Source organism: Mirounga leonina, unplaced genomic scaffold, assembly GCF_011800145.1.
Source record: "Mirounga leonina isolate KUSES-001 unplaced genomic scaffold, KU_Mleo_1.0 Mir_448, whole genome shotgun sequence".
NCBI classification, from domain to species: domain Eukaryota; kingdom Metazoa; phylum Chordata; class Mammalia; order Carnivora; family Phocidae; genus Mirounga; species Mirounga leonina.
Window position 1 is genome coordinate 2,811,151 of NW_023270758.1, and position 21,864 is coordinate 2,833,014.

At 37.4% G+C, this 21,864-nt stretch overlaps 1 protein-coding gene across 1 annotated transcript in view; it reads right to left on the minus strand.

Annotated features, from left to right (window-relative positions):
* The window catches only part of LOC117999114 (ATP-binding cassette sub-family A member 3-like), a 165,195-nt gene that overhangs the window by 133,000 nt on the left and 10,331 nt on the right, over window positions 1–21,864 (minus strand). Inside the window, exons 4-5 of the mRNA XM_034988028.1 lie at window positions 21,040–21,193; window positions 11,847–12,106 (exon numbers count right to left, since the gene is read on the minus strand). Coding sequence (XP_034843919.1) covers window positions 11,847–12,106; window positions 21,040–21,193 — 414 coding nt within the window. The remainder of the gene's footprint in view (window positions 1–11,846; window positions 12,107–21,039; window positions 21,194–21,864) is intronic.

Below are 21,864 nucleotides of genomic sequence, written 5' to 3' on the forward strand. Positions count from 1 at the left end.
AGTCTGTAGTTAGAGACACAGAAGGACACTATATCATTCTTAAGGGTCTATCCAACAAGAAGATCTAACAATTGTAAATATCTATGCCCCCAACATGGGAGCAGCCATCTACATAAGCCAACTGTTAACCAAAATAAAGAGTCATATTGATAACAATATGTTAATTGTAGGAGACCTCAATACTCCACTCTCAGCAATGGACAGGTCATCTAAGCAGAAATCAAGAGGGAAACAAGAGCTTTGAATGATACACTGCACCATATGGACCTCATAGGTATATAAAGAACACTCCACCCTAAAACAACAGAGTACTCATTCTTCTCGAGCGCACATGGAACTTTCTCCAGAATAGACCACATACTGGGTCACAAATTAGGTCTCAACTGATACCAAAAGACTGAGATTATTCCCTGCATATTCTCAGACCACAATGTTTTAAAATTGGAACTCAATCACAAGAAAAAATTTGGCAGAAATTCAAACACTTGGAAGCTAAAGACCACTCAGCTCAAGAGTGTTTGGGTCAACCAGGAAATCAAAGAAGAACTTAAACAATTCATGGAAATCAATGAGAACGAAAACACATCGGTCCAAAACCTATGGGATACTGCAAAGGCGGTCCTAAGGGGGAAATACATAGCCATCCAAGCCTCACTCAAAAAAATAGAAAAATCCCGAATTACCAACGAACTCTACACCTTAAAGAACTAGAGAAAAAGCAACAAACGATGCCTAAGCCACGCATTAGAAGAGAAATAATTAAGATTAGAGCAGAGTTCAATGAATTAGAAACCAGAAACACAGTAGATCAGATCAATGAAACTAGAAGTTGGTTCTTTGAAAGAATTAATAAGATCGATAAACCACTGGCCAGACTTATCCAAAAGAAAAGAGAAAGGACCCAAATTAATAAAATTATGAATGAAAGGGGAGAGATCACGACTAACACCAAGGAAATAGAAACAATTATTAGAAATTATTTCAACAACTATATGCCAATAAACTGAGCAATCTGGATGAAATGGATGCCTTCCTGGAAACCTATAAGCTACCAAGACTGAAACAGGAAGAAATTGACAACTGAATAGGCCAATAACCAGTAACGAGATTAAAGCACTGATCAAAAACCTCCCAAAAAACAAGAGTCCAGGGCTGGAAGGATTCCCTGGGGAATGTTACCAAACATTCAAAGAAGAAATAATACCTATTATACTGAAGCTGTTTCAAAAAATAGAAACAGAAGGAAAACTTCCAAACTCATTCTATGAGGCCAGCATTACCTTAATCCCCAAACCAGGCAGGACCCCATCCAAAGGAGAATTTCAGACTGATATCCCTGATGAATATGGATTCCACAATCCTCAACAAAATCCTAGCTAATAGGATCCAACAATATCTTAAAAGGATCATCTGCCACGATCAAGTGGGATTTATCCCTGGGATGCAAGGGTGGTTCAACATTCGCAAATCAATCAATGTGATAGAACACATTAGTAAGCGGAAGGAGAAGAGCCATATGGTCCTCTCAATTGATGCAGAAAAAGCATTTGAGAAAATACAACACCCTTTCCTGACTAAAACTCTTCAGAGTATAGGGAAAGAGGGAACATTCCTCAAGTTCATAAAAATCCATCTATGAAAAACCCACAGTGAATATCATCGTCAATGGGGAAAAGCTGAGAACCTTTCCCTTAAGATCAGGAACACGTCAAGGATGCCCACTCTCGCCACTATTGTTCAGCATAGTACTAGAAGTTCTAGCAACAGCAATCAGACAACTAAAAGAAATCAAAGGTATTCAAATTGGCAAAGAAGAAGTCAAACTCTCTTCACAGATGACATGATACTTTATGTGGAAAACCCAAAAGACTCCACCCCCAAATTACTAGAACTCATACAGCAATTCAGTAATGTGGCAGGATACAAAACCAATGCACAGAAATCAGTTGCTTTCTTATACACTAACAATGCAACTGTAGAAAGAGAAATTAGAGAAACGATTCCCTTTACAATAGCACCAAAAACCATAAGATACCTCGGAATAAACTTAACCAAAGAGGTAAAGGATCTATACTCTAGGAACTACAGAACACTCATGAAAGAAATTGAAGAAGACACAAAAAGATGGAAAAATATTCCATGCTCATGGATCGGAAGAATAAACATTGTTAAAATGTCTATGCTACCCAGAGCAATCTATACCTTCAATGCCATCCTGATCAAAATTCCAATGACATTTTTCAAAGTGCTGGAACAAACAACCCTAAAATTTGTATGGAATCAGAAAAGACCCCGAATCGCTAAGGAAATGTTGAAAAAGAAAAACAAAGCTGGGGGCATCATGTTGCCTGATTTCAAGCTATATTACAAAGCTGTGATCACCAAGACAGCATGGTACTGGCACAAAAACAGACTTATAGACCAATGGAACAGAATAGAGAACCCAGATATGGACCCTCCACTCTATGGTCAAATAATCTTTGACAAAGCAGGAAAAAACATGCAACGGAAAAAAGACAGTCTCTTCAATAAATGGTGCTGGGAAAATTGGACAGCCACATGCAGAAGAATGAAACTCAACCATTCTCTAACACCATACACAAAGATAAACTCAAAATGGATGAAAGACCTCAACGTGAGACAGGAATCCATCAAAATCCTGGAGGAGAACATAGGCAATAACATCTTTGACATCGGCCACAGCAACTTCTTTCAAGATACATCTCCAAAAGCTAGTGAAACAAAAGCAAAAATGAACTTTTGGAACTTCATCAAGACAAAAAGCTTCTTCACAGCAAAGGAAACAGTTAACAAAACAAAGAGGCAACCCTCAGAATGGGAGAAGATATTTGCAAATGACACTGCAGATAAACGGCTGGTATCCAAGATCTATAAAGAACTTCTCAAACTCGGGCGCCTGGGTGGCTCAGTTGGTTAAGCGACTGCCTTCAGCTCAGGTCATGATCCTGGAGTCCCGGGATCGAGTCCCGCATCGGGCTCCCTGCTCAGCGGGGAGTCTGCTTCTCCCTCTGACCCTCCCCCCTCTCATGCTCTATCTCATTCTCTCTCTCAAATAAATAAATAAAATCTTTAAAAAAAAAAAAAGAACTTCTCAAACTCAACACCCAAAAAAATAATCAAGTCAGAAAATGGGCAGAAGATATGAAAAGACACTTCTCTGAAGAAGACATACAAATGGTTAACAGACACAGGAAAAAATGTTCATCATCATTAGCCATCAGGGAAATTCAAATCAAAACCACATTGAGATACCACCTTATACCAGTTAGAATGGCAAAAATGGACAGGGAAAGAAACAACAAATGTTGGAGAGGTTGTGGAGAAAGTGGAACCCTCTTACACTGTTGGTGGGAATGCAAGTTGGTACAGCCACTTTGGAAAACAGTGTGGAGATGCCTCAAAAAGTTAAAAATAGAGCTGCCCTATGACCCAGCAATTGCACTCCTGAGTATTTACCCCAAAGACACAGATGCAGTGGAAAGAAGGGCCATATGCACCCCAATGTTCATAGCAGCAATGTCCACAATAGCCAAACTGTGGAAAGAGCCGAGATGCCCCTCAACAGATGAATGGATAAAGAAGATGTGGTCCATATATACAATGGAGTATTACTCAGCCATCAGAAAGGATGAATACCCAACTTTTACATCAACATGGATGGGACTGGAGGAGATTATGCTAAGTGAAATAAGTCAAGCAGAGAAAGTCAATTATCATATGGTTTCACTTATTTGTGGAACATAAGGAATAGCATGGAGGACATTAGGAGAAGGAAAGGAAAAATGAAGGGGGGTGGGAATCGGAGGGAGAGGTGAACCATGAGGGACTATGGACTCTGAGAAACTGAGGGTTTTAGAGGGGAGGGGGGAGGGTGGATTGGTTAGCCCAGTGATGGGTATTGAGGGCACGTACTGCATGGAGCACTGGGTGTTATATGAAAACAATGGATCATGGATCACCACATCAAAAACTAATGATGTATTGTATGATGACTAACATAACATAATAAAATTAAAAAAAAAAAAGAAAGAAGGAAAAAAAAAACTGGAGGTATCACAATTCCAGATTTCAAGTTATACTACAAAGCTGTAGTGATCAAAACAGTATGGTCTTGGCACAAAAACAGACACATAGATCAATGGAACAGAATAGAAAATCCAGAAATGAACCCACAAGTATATGGTCAATTAATCTTCAACAAAGAAGGAAAGCACATGCAATGGAAAACGTCTCTTCAACAAACAGTGTTAGGAAAACTGGACAGCAATATGCAAAAGAATGAAATGACTATTTTCTTATAACATACACAAAGATTCAAAATGGATTAAAGACCTACATATGAGACAGTAAACCATTAAAATCCTAGAGGAGAACACAGGCAGTAACCTCTTTGACATCAGCCATAGCAACATTCTTCTAGATATGTCTAGAAACAAAAGCAAAAATAAACTATTGGGACTAAATCAAAATAAAAAGCTTCTGCACATTAAAGGAAACACTCAACAAAAATAAGACAAGCTACTGAATGGGAGAAGATATTTGTAAATGATATATCCAATAAGGGGTTAACATTGCAAAATATACTAAGAACTTATACAACTCAAATAGCATAATAAAATTAAGTTAAATTAAATTTTAAAAAAAGAACTTATATAACTCAACACCCAAAAAACAAGTAATCAACCTAAAAAATAGGGAGAGGCCCTGAATAGACATTTTTCCAAAGAAGATATACAGATAATCAATACGCACATAAAAAGATGTTCAACATTACTAATCATCAGGAAATGCAAATCAAAACCACAATTAGATAACACCTTATACCTGCCAGAATGGCTAGAATCAGAAAGACAAGAAATAAGTATTGGTGAGGATATGAAGAAAAAGGAACTCTCTCACACTGTTGGTAGGAATGCAAATGGGTGTAGCTACTGCAGAAAACAGTATGGAGATTCCTCAAAAAATTAAAAATAGAATTACCATATGATCTAGTAATTCCACTATTGGATATTTACCCAAAGAAAATGAAAACACTAATTCCAAAAGATATATGCATCCCTATGTTTATTGCAGCATTATTTATAGTAGCCAAGATAGGCAAGCAACTCAAATGTCTATCAATAGATGGATTAGGAAGATGTGGTATATATATAATGAAATATTACTCATCCATGAAAAAGAATGGGATCTTGCTATTTGCAAGGATGTGTATTCTAAGTCTAAAGAGATTAACTACATATTGAAATGGAAAATTTTCAAAAGGAACAAGGGATTTATAACACAATACTCAAAATATTCAGCATACAACCCCAAATTACTTAACAAACCAAGATAAGGAATATCTAAACTCTAAAAACAAAAAGAAAATCCTCAGATGCCAAATCAAGATGACATAGATATTAGAATTATCTAACAATGACTTTAAAGCAGCTATCTCCCACACTCCCTGCTTGTATTCCCTCTCTCGCTGTGTCTCTCTGTCAAATAAATAAATCTTAAAAAAAAAAAGCAGCTATCATTAAAAAAAAAAGTGCTCCAATAATAATCAGTCATGAACACTGACAACTCAATATCAATAATAATAGAGGGAAATCTTTAACATACTTCTCTCCATAACTGATATAACTGACATAAAATCCATGTTAAAGATATAAACAGGGGCACATGGGTGGCTCAGTCAGTTAAGCATCTGCCTTCGGCTCAGGTCATGATCTTGGGGTCCTGGGATCAAGCCCTGCATCAGGCTCCCTGCTCAGCAGAGAATCTACTTGTCCCTCCCCTGGCACATGTGAGCACTCTCTCTCTCTCTGTCTCAAATAAATAAATAAAATCTTTAAAAAAAAAAAAAGATACAAACAACAGGGGAGCCTGCCTGGCTCAGTCAGTGGAGCATGATGTGACTCTTGATCTCAGGGTTGTGAGTTCAACCCCCACACTGGGTGTAGAGATTACTTAAAAAAATAATAATAGGGGCGCCTGAGTGGCTCAGTTGGTTAAGCGACTGCCTTCGGCTCAGGTCATGATCCTGGAGTCCCTGGATCGAGTCCCACATCGGGCTCCCTGCTCGGCGGGGAGTCTACTTCTCCCTCTGACCCTCTCCCCTCTCATGTGCTCTCTCTCATTCTCTCTCTCTCAAATAAATAAATAAAATCTTTAAAAATAAATAAATAAATAATAATTAAAAGTTTTAAAAAGATATGAACAAGGGGGTCGCCTGGGTGGTACAGTCAGTTGAACATCCAACTCTTGGTTTCAGGTCAGGTGTGATCTCAGGGTCCTGGGATAGAGCTGGTGTTGGGTTCTGTGCTCAGCACACAGTCTGCTTGGAATTCTCTCTCCCTCTCCCTCTGCCCCTCCCGTTCATGCTCATGCATGCTCTCTCTCACTCTCTTTCTCAAAATAAATAAATAAATCTTTAAAAAAAAAAAGATATGAACAATATAGGGATGCCTGGGTGGTTCAGTTGGTTAAGTGTCTGACTCTTGATTTTGGTTCAGGTCATGATCTCAGGGTTGTGAGATCCAGCCCTGCATCAGGCTCCACAATGGGCATAGAGCCTACTTAAGATTCTTGCTCTCTGGGGCACCTGGGTGGCTCAGTTGGTTGAATGGCTGCTTCAGCTACAGTCATGATCCCAGGATCCTGGGATTGAGCCCCACATCAGGCTCAGCAGGGAACCTGCTTCTCTCTCTCCCTCTGACGTTCCCCCTCCTCGTACTCTCTCTGTCTGTCAAATAAATAAATAAAATCTTTTTTAAAAATCTCGTGAATGGATAAAGAAGATGTGGTATATATATACAATGGAATATTATGCAGCCATCAAAAGGAACGAGATCTTGCCATTTGCAATGACGTGGATGGAACTGGAGGGTATTATGCTGAGTGAAATAAGTCAGTCAGAGAAAGACATGTATCATATGACCTCACTGATATGAGGAATTCGTAATCTCAGGAAACAAACTGAGGGTTGCTGGAGTGGTAGAGGGTGGGAGGGATGGGGTGGCTGGGTGATAGACATTGGGAAGGGTATGTGCTATGGTGAGTGCTGTGAATTGTGTAAGACTGTTGTATCACAGACCTGTACCTCTGAAACAAATAATACATTATATGTTAAAAAAAAAGAAGAAGAAGAAGATAGCAGGAAGGGAAAAATGAAGGGGGGGGAAATCGGAGGTGGAGACAAACCATGAGAGACTATGGACTCTGAGAAACACACTGAGGGTTCTGGAGGGGAGGGGGTGGGGGGATGGGTTAGCCTGGTGATGGGTATTAAAGAGGGCACGTACTGCATGGAGCATAGGGTGTTATACACAAACAATGAATCATGGAACACTACATCAAAAACTAATGATGTAGTGTATGGTGATTAACATAACATAATAAAAAAAAAAAGAAAAAGAAAAAAAAATCTTGGTCTCCTTCTTCCTCTGCACCTCCCCCACCTCTCTCTCTCTCTAAAAAAAAATATATGAAGAACATGACTAATAGTTATTATAACATGCACAGAAACCTGCACCCATTGAACACACAGTACACATTGTTCTTAGTACACACATGCATGTAGAACATTTGCTAAAATTGGCTACAGTCTAGACCACAAAGCTAGTGCCATCAAAATTTCAAAAAACTAAACTCAAATACTGGCTCCTAATATGTTTGAAAATTTTTAAATGCTTTTCGAGTTATCTTATGGGTCAAAGAAAAAATCCACAATGAAAATTAGAAACTCTTTTGAATTATATAATAAAGAAAATACTATACTTCAATTTATAGATTGCAACTAAAGTTATCACTAGAGGTAAATTTAGAGGCTTAAATACAAAGATTAGAAAAGAAGAATATCTAAAGACCTGGGGAGAACTCAGTCAGCATAGACTGGACACAGAAAGCACTAATCAGAAAGGTAAAGACTTCATTACATTAAAATTAATAACTTTTACAAATCCAAAGACACCATTAAGACAAGCTACAGACTGGGAGTAAATACTTGCAATACATACATCACACAAAAAACTAGTATGCAAAATATATAAAGAATGCTTGTAAATCTATGAAAGAAGACACCCAACCCTAAGAAAAATGGGGAAAAGACATTTGAACTGACACTTCACAAAAGAGGATATCCATGTGGCCAATAAGCATATGAAAAGGTGCTTAACAACATTAGTTAACAAGGAAAATCAAATTAAAACCACAATGACTATACTATACCTTGGCTAATTGAATTTAAATTAAAAAAATAAAATAAAACCACAATGAGATACCACTATATGCCTTCCAGAATGGTTAAAATTTAAAAACACCACCAAGTGTTGGCATAGTTATAGAGCAAGAGTTAACTCCCATATATTACTGATTATGAGAAAATTGGCACAAACATTTTGGAAAAATGTTTGGCCTTATTTAACAGGGCTGAAAACATGTATACTATATACTCCATCAACCTCAATCCTAGGTATAAACCCAACAGAAAAATGTGCACATGTCCACTAAAATATTCACAACAGCTTACTGTAATAGCCCAATACTTGAACAACCAAGTATCCATTAAGAGAAGAGTGATAAATTGTACTATATTCATTAAATGTAATAGTACACAGCAATGAAAATGCCAAACTGTAGCTACACAGAAGAACACAAAAGGATAGCTATTGGAGGGGCACCTGGGTGGCTCAGTCGTTAAGCGTCTGCCTTCAGCTCAGGTCATGATCCCAGGGTCCTGGAATCAAGTCTCACAATGGGCTCCCTGCTTGGTGGGAGACCTGCTTCTCCCTCTCCCACTCCCCCTGCTTGTATTCCCTCTCTCACTGTCTCTCTCTCTCTCAAAGTAAATAAAATCTTTAAAAAAAATTAAAAAAAAAAAGGATAACTATTGTACAATTCTATTTAAATAAAGTTTAAAACCAGGTAACATTAACATAGGGTTTTAGAAGTTAGTGATTATCTTTTTTTTTATTATCTTCAATTAGCCAACTATATAGTACATCATTAGTTTTTGATGTATTGTTCAACAATTCATTAGTTGTGTATAACACCCACTTCTGCTTGTGGAAGAGGGATGGTGTAGTGATTTGGATGGAATGTGAGGAATTTCTGGATTGCGGGCATCATTCTATTTCTTGACTGGAATAGTTGTTATATGATGTGTTCACGTTGGATAATTCAGTGATCTGTACACATAGGTATGTGTATTTTATATTTCAATTAGAAACTTTAAAATGAAAAAGTAAACAGAAATTTAAACTACATGATTGAAGTTTGTGTAACATGACCTGGAGACACAAAGAGAAAACTAGTAAATTGTAGTTGAAAATAGATTTCAAAGAGATTACTCACCAGTTAGAAAAGAAAGAAAAAGACATGTTGGTCAGAGAAACAAAAATAAGAATGGCACAAAATGAACTATTTGGGGTGGAAGGAAAAGGGTTTAATGTGAAGTAAGACTAAGGAGAAACGGAGGATAGGGAAACCAATGAGAGGATTTCTGAAATAGCTGGATGGTAAAAAAAAATCAGTAAGAGCTTGAACTAGAAAATGATATTTCTACACATGGAAGGAAAGAAACAGAATTTAGAAAACAGATAACTACTGTGGACATCTACATAACATTTCCTATGTATCTCTCCAATCATTGCCATAACCCTATGTGGTAGGAGTATTTTTACCTCCATTTTACAGTCAAGGCACAGAGAGGTTAAGTAACTTACCTAAAAGTTATAGAGGCAGGAAATGGCAGCATTCTAAATACTATATATATTATACTATACTATACTATACTGATAAGATTGAGGTTTCAAGCCTGGGTGATTTGGGGAATGATAATTTCATTAGCATATCCAGGCAACCTGGAAGAAGGGACAATCCCTTGCCTCAGAAAAGAATGGTTTCTCTTTCTATATTGTTCTGTCTTCATTGAACCCAAGCATCACTGTCCCTTCAGGAAACACAGCACATTTCCTCACCCCAATACAACAAGATCAAACTACCTTAAGAACAACCTGATACGTGGAAAAGCAAGCTGCTGAAAGAAGTGTGGCCAAAATTCCAGAATATGAAGTTAATTATGAACATATCCATTTCCACTGATTTCTACCACCCAAATATTTCTTTTTTTTTTTTTTTAAAGATTTTATTTATTTATTTGAGAGAGAGAGAATGAGAGACAGAGAGCATGAGAGGGAGGAGGGTCAGAGGGAGAAGCAGGCTCCCTGCCGAGCAGGGAGCCCGATGCGGGACTCGATCCCGGGACTCCAGGATCATGACCTGAGCCGAAGGCAGGTGCCTAACCAACTGAGCCACCCAGGCGCCCCCACCCAAATATTTCTTAAACTCTTCCCTCCTTTATACTAAACCACACGGACTTAGGCCCCCCTGCTTTTCTCCTGGTCTGTTATAATTGCCTCACAATTGGTTCCACATCTTCAGTCTTCGTATCACAGCCAAACTTTCTGTGAGCAAACTACAGCCTATGGGCCAAATATAGCCCACAAACTACTTCTGTATGTCCTGTGAGCTAAGAACAATTTTTGCATTTCTAAATGGTTGAAGAGGAAGGAGAAGAAGAGGAAGAGGAGGAGGAAGAAGCAGAAGAAGAGAAGGAGGAGAAGGAGGAGGAGAAAAAGAAAAGGATGTGTAACAGAGGTGCATGTGGCCCACAAGCCTAAAAAATTTACTATTCTGTGCTTTCCAAAAAAAGCTTGCCAACCCTTACTCTAAACCGTGCTCTCCCCACATTCCTTTCCAGAGTCATTCTTCTCCCAGCAGCACTGGTAGGAACGCTGACAGGATCCTGGTAGTCTCAAAACCCATCCTCTGAGGCTGTCTCCCCATTGCATAGACCAAGCATCACACCCTCAGTACTTTAAGAACAACTTTTTTCACACCTGTATTAATATTATAAAAGTAACTCAGTTTACTACTATCTCCTCAACTAAACCTTTAACAACTAGTAGGTAGAAATTGTGTCCTCTTTTTAACTGCCATTTGTTGAGTGCTTACTATAGGTGAGAGACTGACTTAGATACTTTTAAAAATAAAATGTTACTTAATCCCCCTGAGAGCCCTAGAAATTTGGTATTATCTTCAATTTACATCTTAAGAAACAGGCTATGATCACAGAGTTAATTATTGGTGGAGCCAAGATTTAAAGCTAAACTCTGTATCAAAGTCCCTGACAAAAAGTAGGTAATTAATAAATAAATGAACAAATTAATGGATTAAGATGGATGAATCAATGGTTTTCTAACTTTAGAGCCACTGTTTTTAACAATATGGTCTTAATTTCACAACATTGAAATGCATCTCAAATCTTGAAATTGAAGTGTATCTTAAATTAGTCTAACTCAAGAGCTCATATGATTATTTCTTTGTTGCCCATTTTATTCCAAAAAAGATTCAGGACATTTAATATATGACATCTCTCCATAATATCCATGTTAAATAGTCATTCAGTCAATAAAGCTACAGGCCAAATCAAGAATTTAAATAAAAGTAGAACTGGGCGCCTGGGTGGCTCAGTTGGTTAAGCGACTGCCTTCGGCTCAGGTCATGATCCTGGAGTCCCGGGATCGAGTCCCGCATCGGGCTCCCTGCTTGGCAGGGAGTCTGCTTCTCCCTCTGACCCTCCTCCCTCTCATGCTCTCTGTCTCTCATTCTCTCTCTCGCAAATAAATAAATAAAAAATCTTTAAAAAAAAAAAAGTAGAACTTCAGAAAATTTGTATACTTGTATATTGCTATTGCGGTACAACTGTTCACCAATGCCAAATGTACAGAACACAAAATCTGTTCCACAGGCCCAAAATGGTACAAAGAAAGTGAAGTTACCTTTAATCTCTTTTCCTTTTCTGAAACAATGGTCCTGATGAGGGTAAGTTCAGTTAGAGAAAATACAAGTAAAACTACCAAAGGGAAGATACTTATAAAAACCCACAAAAAGCTATCATTATAATAAGCAGGGAATGGAAACTGCCTAAGAAAAATTAAGACACCACTAAACACTTGTTCTGCAGCTCTGCCGTTATGGTATGTCATGATGGCCCGATCTACGACATGCTGCAAAAGCAGGAATCCTTCTCTGATGTACCCTAAATGAGAAAACAAAGAGGGTCAAGTTCAGTATACCAAGAAACAACCAGGCAAACAAAGAAGGTAATTTGAGTAATTCAAAACTTTTAACTCAAAGAACAAAAGAGTTTCCCAAAACCTAAGTAATTTGTGACACAAACAGATAATAAGTAACATGGAATTGTATTACTCTCTTCCCAAAACTGAAATACTACATGAAAATGATACAGTTGCTTTATGTAATTTTATCAGCCAAAATAAATGAGAATTCAATACCAGACATACCAGACATATAAATAGAAGTGATGCTCAAAACAAGTGTGATACAATCCCATTTACAATAGCATCAAAAAGAATAAAATACATAGGAATAAACTTAACCAAGGAGGTGAAAGACTTACACACTGAAAACTACAAAACATTGCTGAAAGAAATTAAAGATGACACAAGTAAATGGAAAGACATTCCTTGTTCCTGGATTGGAAGACTTACTGTTGTTAAAATATCCATACTACCCAGAATGATCTCCAGATTCAATGCAACCTCTACCAAAATCCTTGTGATGAGCACCAGGTGTATGTATGGAAGTCCTGAATCACTAAACTGTATACCCAAAACTAATATTACACTGTATGTTAACTAACTGGAATTTAAATAAAAACTTAAAAAAATCCCAGTGGCATTTTTTGCAGAAACAGAAAAAACAATCCTAAAATCCATATAAAATTGCACAGAGCCTTGAATAGCCAAAACAGTCGTAAGCAAAGAGAGCACCTGCTCTTGTGAGCTGGAGGCCTCGCACTAACTGATTTCAAAATATAATGCAAAAGTACAGTAATCAAGAGAGTATTGGTATAGTAGCAGCATAAAGACTGAAATAGAGACCAACAGAACAGATGGCCCAGAAACAGATTCTCCCATATATGGTCAGATGACCTTAGACAAGGCCACCAGGAGAAAAGACACTCTCTTCAAAACAAATGGTGCTAGATAAACTGGATATCCACACGCGAAAGAATGGAGTTGGATTCTTACCCAAAACTGCATGCAAAAGTTAAATCAAAAGAGATTAAAGACCTAAACATAATACCTGGAATTACAAAACTCCAGAAGAGAATACATAGGGCAAAAGCTTTGTGACATTAGATTTCACAATGATGTGGCTACAACACCGAAAGCACAGGTGACAAAAGCAGGAAACAGATGACTTCAAACTCAAAAGCTTCTACACAGGAAGGAAACAATCAACAGAGTAAAAAGACAACCTATGGAATGGGAAGAAACATCCACAAACCATATAACTGATAAAGGGTTAATATCCAGAATATATAAAGAGGGTGCTTGAGTGGCTCAGCTGATTAGGCATCAGACTCTTTTTTTTGGTTCAGGTCATGATCTCAGGGTCCTGGGATCGAGCCCTGTGAGGGGCTCTGCACTCAAGCAGGGAGTCTACTTGAGGATTCTCTCTTTCCCTCTCTCTCTGCCCCTCCCACTGCCCACACACGCACTCTGTCTCTCAAATAAATAAATAAATCTCGGGGCACCTGGGTGGCTCAGTCGGTTAGGCATCTGCCTTCTGCTCAGGTCATGATCTCAGGGTCCTGGGATTGAGCTCTGTGTTGGGCTCCCTGCTCAGCAGGGAGTTTGCTTCACCCTTTCCCTCTGCCTCTCTGCTCATGCTAACTCTTCTCCCTCTCCATCTCAAATAAATAAATAAATAAATCTTTAAAAAAAAAAGTATACATACATGCAACGGAATATTACTCAGCCATCAGAAAGGATGAATATCTACCATTTATATCAACATGGATGGAACTGGAGGGGATTATGCTAAGTGAAATAAGTCAATCAGAGAAACACAATTATCATATGGTTTCATTCATATGTGGAACATAAGGAATAGTGCAGAGGACAATAAGGGAAGGGAGGGAAAACTGAAGGGGAAGAAATCAGAGAAGGAGACAAACCATATGAGACCCTTGCCCTGGGAAACAAAGAGGGTTGCCGAAAGGGAGGTGGGTGGGGAAATGGGGTAATTGGGTGATGGGCATTAAGGAGGGCATGTGATGTGATGAGCACTGGGTGTTATACTTGACTAATGAGTCATTGGACATTATATCAAAAACTAATGATGTACTATAACTTGGCTAATTGAATCTAAATTAAAAAATAAAAACAAAAAATAAAAAGTAAAATAAAAATAAACAAATCTTTAAAAAAGAATATATAAAGAACTCCTCTAACTCAACAACAAAAATAAGCCAATTAAAAAATGGGCAAAGGACTTGAACAGACATTTCTCCAAAGAAAACACACAAATGGTCAAAAAACACAAGAAAAAACATTCAACTTCACTAATCATCAGAGAAATGCATATCCAAATCACAATGAGATATCACTAGCAAAAAAACAGAAAAGAACAAGTGTTAATGAGGATGTAAAGAAATCGGAATCCTTGTGCTCTCTTGGTAGGAATATAAAATGGTGCACAGTATGGAGGTTTCTCAAAATACTAAAAAATAACTGCCATATGATCCAGCAATCCCACTTCATGGCATATATCCAAAAGAACCGAAGAAAGGATCTAAAAGAGATAACACACTCATGTTCACTGCAGCATTATTCACAATAGCCAAGAAGTGAAAGCAACCTATGTCCCTCCACAGATGAATGGATAAACAAAATGCACCATATACATACAGTGGAATATTATTCAGCCTTTAAAAAGAGAGAAATTCTGTCATATGCCACAATACGGATACACCCTGAGGACATTATGCACAAAAAGACAAGTAATATAGGATTCCACTTATATTGGGCATTTGACCTACATTCACAGAAACAGAAAGTAGAATCTTGGTTTCCAGGGGCTGGAGGGAGGGAAACATTAGGAAGTATTTAATGGATAGCATTTCAGGTTTGCAATGTTAAAAGTTTTAAAGATCTGCTGCACAACAACATGGCTATAATTAACAATGTTGTACTGGGCACTTCAAAAGTGAAGAAGGTAGGGCGCCTGGGTGGCTCAGTCGTTAAGTGTCTGCCTTCGGCTCAGGTCATGATCCCAGGGTCCTGGGATCGAGTCCCGCATCAGGCTCCCTGCTCGGCAAGAAGTCTGCTTCTCCCTTTCCCACTCCCCCTGCTAGTGTTCCTGCTCTCGCTATGTCTCTCTCTGTCAAATAAATAAATAAAATCTTTTAAAAAAAAAATAGTGAAGAAGGTATATCTCATGTTAAGTGTTCCTATTACAATTTTAAAAATCTCACTTTTAAATTTCACTGAACTAATTCTGATCTTCTCTCCCACCACCTATCCTCAGCTGATTTAATTGGCTAAAGTCCTAATCATTAATATCATAGAATCTTCATGTCAAAAGGGACCTAAAGGGTGGCCTAGTCCAAACATTCATTTTTCAGATGAGGAAACTTTATCTAGAATGTTTAGGATCATAAAGCTACTGATTAATAAAGTCTGAACAAAAAACATCAAGTCACCTAACTCCCAGTCACCACACTTTAATCAAAGAGTGTCCCCTCATACCAAATTTTTAATGTTAATTTGCTATGCAGTATCACTCAATAGTTGGAGTTTGCCTAATTATCTTCTGTCTTGTTTTATAGAACATGGTCTTTTTAAGGAAACCCCTCCTTCCAGAAATAACACTCTATTTAAATATTTTTATGTGGCCAACTCTTCTTTCTGGTTTTAAACTACTCTTTTTCTACCAAGATCATGCTATTTTCAATTAACTTACTCTAACAAATTACATTTAGGTGGCAGTAGATTAATTATAAGAGAGGCCATACTCTTTTTTAACTTTTGCTTGGAAAAATACTCAAAATGTTTTTGATAAGATGACAAAACAACACACAATCAATACCACCATTCTAGTTTAACTATTTTCGTTTTTGGACAGCCATCCCAATCTTTGTATAGGTTCATACATACTTTTCATAGCTATGATTCTATATATATGGTTCTCTATTTATTAGGCCTGGTAAGAGTTATTTTTAACCACCACTACACAGTAGTTGTCAAACTGACATATCCTCATATGCTTAACCGTGTACTTATTATACACTGTTTTGATTGTTGCCAATTTTCATTGATAATGGTTAAATTGCACATAGCTTTTGTCTGCTGTTCAATGATTTCCTAAAGCTAACTTCTCAGAATTGTTTTAGTTCAAAGCCCTTACTGTTTATTTTTTTCTTCCAAGGTACTCTATACAATTAAAAAAGAATTTTAAATTACCATTGCATAATTAAAACTCATTCATCAACCAAAAAGAATAATTTAACCACAATGCTATGAAACTTGGAATTCAACTACAAAAAAAAATTGGAAAGACCACAATACATGGAGGTTAAAGAACATCCTACTAAAGAATGAATGGAGCTAATTGGATTTTTTTTCTTTTTTCTTTTCTTTCTTTATTTTTTTAAAATTTTATTTTATTATGTTATGTTAGTCACCATATAGTACTATATGGTGGCTAACTGAATTTAAATTAAAAATTTAAAAAAAATTAAAGAAAAGGAATGAATGGGTTAACCAGATAATTAAAGAAGAAATAAAAAAATAGCATGGAGGACCACAGGGGAAGGGAGGGAAAACTGAATGGGAAGAAATCAGAGAGGGAGACATACCACTGGAGACTCTGGACTCCAGGAAACAAACTGAAGGTTACAGAAAGGAGGGGGGATGGGGTAACCAAGTGATGGGTATTAAGGAGGGCACGTGTTGTGATGAGCACTGGGTGTTATATGCAACTAATGAATCATTGAACACTACATCAAAAACTAATGATGTACTATATGCTGGCTAACTGAACATAAATAAATAAATAAATAAATAAATAAATAAATAAATAAATATAGTCATTACATAAAAAAATAAAAAAATACATGGGAGCAAATAAAAATGAAAACACAACAGTCTAAAATCTTTGTAATGCAGCAAAGGCAGTCCTAAAGGGAAATATATTGCAATACAAGCCTAATTTTAGTATATGTGCTGCCAAAGCGAGCACGCAATACAAGCCTAATTCAAGAAGCAAGAAAAGTCTCAAATACACAACCTACACTTACACCTAAAGGAGCTAGAAAAGGAACAGCAAATAAAGCCTCAGGCCAGCAGAAGAAGGAAAATAATAAAGATTAGAGCAGAAATAAATGATATAGAAACAAAAAAGAAAAAATTGAGATTTCAATTTAATGAAACTAAGAGCTCATTTTTCAAAGAATTTATTCTTCAAAAGAATTAATAAAATTGATAAACCCATAGCCAGATTTATCAAAAAGATAAAAGGACCCAAATAGATAAAATCATGCATGAAAGAGGACATATCACAACCAACACCACAGAAATACAAACAATTATAAGAGAATACTATGAAAAATTATATGCCAACAAACTGGGCAACCTGGAAGAAATGGACAAATTCCTAGAAACCTACAAACTACCAAAATTGAAACAGGAAGAAATAGAAAATTTGAACAGACCCATAACCAGCAAAGAAATTGAATCAGTAATCAGAGATCTCCCAACAAACCAAAGTTCAGGGCCATATAGATTCCCAGTGGAATTCTACCAGACACTGAAAGAAGAGTTAATACCTATTCTCCTCAAACTGTTCCAAAAAGTAGAAATGGAAGGAAAACTTCCAAATTCATTCTACGAGGCCAGCATTACCTTGATTTCAAAACCAGATAAAGATCCACTAAAAAGGAGAATTACAGGCCAATATCCCCGACGAACATGGATGCAATAAAATACCAGCAAATCAAATTCAACAGTACATTTGATGAGTTATTCACCATGATCAAGTGGGATTTATTCCTGGGCTGCAAGGGTGGTTCAACACCTGCAAATCAATCAACGTGATATGCCATATTTATTAAAGAAAGGATAGGAACCATATGATCCTGTCAATAGATGAAGAAAAAGCATTTGACAAAACACAGCATCCTTTCTTGATAAAAACCCTCAACAAAGTAGGGATAGATGGAACACACCTCAACATCATAAAGGCCATATATGAAAGGCCAACAGCTAATATCATCCTCAATGGGGAAAAAACTGAGAGCCTTTCCCCTAAAGTCAGGAACAAGACAAGGATGTCTACTCTCACCACTGTTATTTAACACTGTACTGGAAGTCTTAGCCTGTCTGATTAGACAACAAAAAGAAATAAAAAGCATCCAAACTTTCACTGTTTATAGACGACATCATACTCCATATAGAAAACCCAAAAGACTCCACCAAAAACTAGAACTCATACAAGAATTCAGCAAAGTTGCAGGATATAAAATCAATGTGCAGAAACCTGTTGCATTTCTGTATGTCAATAACGAAGCAGCAGAAAAAGAAATCAAGGAATTTATCCCATTTACAATTGCACCAAAAACAATAAAATACCTAGGAATAAATCTAACTAAAGAAGTAAAAGATCTGTACTCTGAAAACTACAAAACACTTATGAAAGAAATTGAAGAGGACACAAAGAAATGGAAAAACATTCCATGCTCATGGACTAGAAGAACACATATTGTTAAAAGGTCTATACTACCCAAAGCAATCTATACATTTAATGCAATCCCTATCAAAATACCACCAGCATTTTTCACAGACCTAGAACAATCCTAAAATTTGTATGGAACCACAAAAGACCCCGAATAGTCAAAGCAATTGTGAAAAAGAAAAACAAAACTGGAGGTATCAGGGGGTGTCTGGGTGGCCCAGTCGTTGAGTGTCTGCCTTCGGCTCAGGTCGTGGTCCCAGGGTCCTGGGATTGAGCCCCATGTCGGGCTCCCTGCTCTGTGGGAAGCCTGCTTCTCCCTCTCCCACTCCCCCTTCTTGTGTTCCCTTCTCTTGCTGTGTCTCTCTCTGTCAAATAAATGAATAAAATCTTTAAAAAAAAAAAACAAAAAACTGGAGGTATCAGGATTCCAGATTTCAAGCTGTATTACAAAGCTGTAGTCATCAAGACAATATGGTACTGGCACAAAAACAGATACATAGATCAATGGAACAGAATAGAGAACCCAGAAATGGACCCACAACTGTATGGTCAAGTTCCTTTGACAAAGCAGAAAAGAATATCCAGTGGAAAAAAGAAAGTGTCTTAAACAAACAGGGTTGGGAAAACTGGACAACATGCAGAAGAATGAAACTGGACCACTTTCTTTTTTTTTTTTTTTTAAGATTTTATTTATTTGAGAGAGAGAGAATGAGAGAGAGAGAACACATGAGAGGGGATAGGGTCAGAGGACGAAGCAGACTCCCTGCCAAGCAGGGAGCCCGTTCAGGACTCGATCCAGGGACTCCAGGATCATGACCTGAGCTGAAGGCAGTCGCTTAACCAACTGAGCCACCCAGGTGCCCCAAAGCTGGACCACTTTCTTACACAATACACAAAAATAAATTCAAAATGGATGAAAGACTTCAATGTGAGATAGGAAACCATCAAAATCCTAGAGGAGAACATGGGCAGAAACCTCTTAGACCTCGGCCATAGCAATTTATTATTAAACACATTGCTGGAGGAAGGGAAACAAAAGCAAAAATGAACTATTGGGACTTCATCAGGATAAAAAGCTTTTGCACAGTGAAGGAATCAACTAGAACTAAAAGCAGCCTACGAAATGGGAGAAGATATTGCAAATGACATATCAGATAAAGGGTTAGTATCCAAAATCTATAAAGGACTTCCCAAACTCAACACCCAAAAAACCCAAATAATCCAGTTAGGAAATGGGCAGAAGGCATGAATGGACACTTTTCCAAAGAAGACATCCAGATGGCTAACGGACACATGAAAAGATGCTCAACATCTATTCAGCATCAGGGAAATGCAAATCAAAACCACAATGGGATATCACCTCACACCTTCAGGAGGGCTAAAATTAACAATGCAAGAAACAACTGCTGTTGGCGAGAATGCGGAGAAAGAGGGACCCTCTTGCACTGTTGGTGGGAATGCAAACTGGTGTGGCCACTCTGGAGAACAGTTCAGAGGTTCCTCAAAAAGTTAAAAATAGAACTACTCTATGATCCAGTAATTGCACTAGTAGGCATTTACCCAAAGGATACAAAAATACAGATTTGAAGGGGTACATGCACCCAGATGTTTATAGAAGCATTATCAACAATAGCCAAACTATGGAGAAAGCCCAAATGTCCATGGACTGATGAATGGATAAAGAAGATGTGGTATGTATAATATTACTTAACCATCAAAAAGAATGAAATCTTGCTTTTTGCAATGACGTGGATGGGAGCTAGTGTATATTATGCTAAGTGAAATAAGTCAGTCAAAGAAAGATAAATACCATATGATCTCACACATGTGGAATTTAAGAAAGAAAACAGATGAACATATGGGAAGGGGGAAAAGAAAAAAAAAGAAAGAGGGAAACAAGCCACATGAGACTCTTAAGGATAGAAGACAAATGGAGGGAGGTGAGTGGGGGATGAGCTAGATGGGTAATGGGTATTAAAGAAGGCACTTGCTGTGATGAGCACTGGGTATTGTATGTAAGTGATGAATCACTGAATTCTACTCCAGAAACCAATATTGCACTCTGTTAACTAACCAAAATTTAAATTTTAAAAATAATAATAATAATTTAGAACCATAAATATGCAGGCAATGTTAGTTTATGAAGATGTGTCTATTAAGTCAGCAGAGCCAACTTTTACTAACTAAGACTATATAAATGCACGAATACACACTGATAAAGTTCAGGAAATGATCTACAGTTTTAGGAAATTTTTCAAATGCATAAGGTTTTCTATATGCTTGCTTTTACAATAAAAACTCAATTTTAAAAATGTACTGCCACAATGAATAAACTTTTCACTCATAGAAAAAAAAATGATCCACACATGTTGATATGACTGCTAGCTTGCAACCAAAATATTAATGTAAGTATGCTGGAGGACTGCTCACCAGGATCTCCCCCATCATCACCAACTGGGTTCCTGGGTCCTAGAGAAGGTATCTCTGGAAAGAGAAGATGTGTATTCCATCCAGTAGCTTTTAAGGAGCTTAGCAAATTTGAAGATTTCTCAGTACCTGCACCAAAACGCAGATGATATTTTACCTAGAATCAACAATAGAAAACAAACAACATGTAAGACCAATGAACGCTAAAAAGCAGGTAAGAGCAATGAAAGGAAAAGAAAATACAAAGCTAAAATTTGTGTTTGGAGGACAGAGTGAGCAATGCAGGATTCTAAATGATAAGAAATGACAGTACCACCGACACAAGGGACAAGCAGCAAGCCTCATGTGCCATAATCATAGTCAAAGTTAGAAATCAAATTTATATCTCTGCTCTATCATCTTCAGGCATTTTGTCTCTGAGTTACAAAGACGCCAACAGTGGTACCTTGATCATTACAGATGTATTTTTCTATCTCCACAGCTGGCTTGCCTACCTCGGTGAGACCTCAAACAGTTCTATTACTTTTCTTTCCTATTATGTTAGCCAATTATGGTAAAGATTGTCTCCCTCTTCAAAAAGTGAATAACAGAAAAGGAAAAAGCCCAGATATAATAAGAGTAGGGTAATAAAATTTAAATGTAGAATGCTGCATATTTTAAATATTACATGGAAAGAAAATGATGTATCTAGAGAGCTGAGCCAACTTCAGGGTAAGTTATGGTAGATCTGAGTAGTCAGTAGGGTGAGAAGAAACAGGCAAGTGCACCATGTCTGGGCAAACATTCACATAATTCAGTAATTCGAAAGCAACATTTTAAGTAGCTACA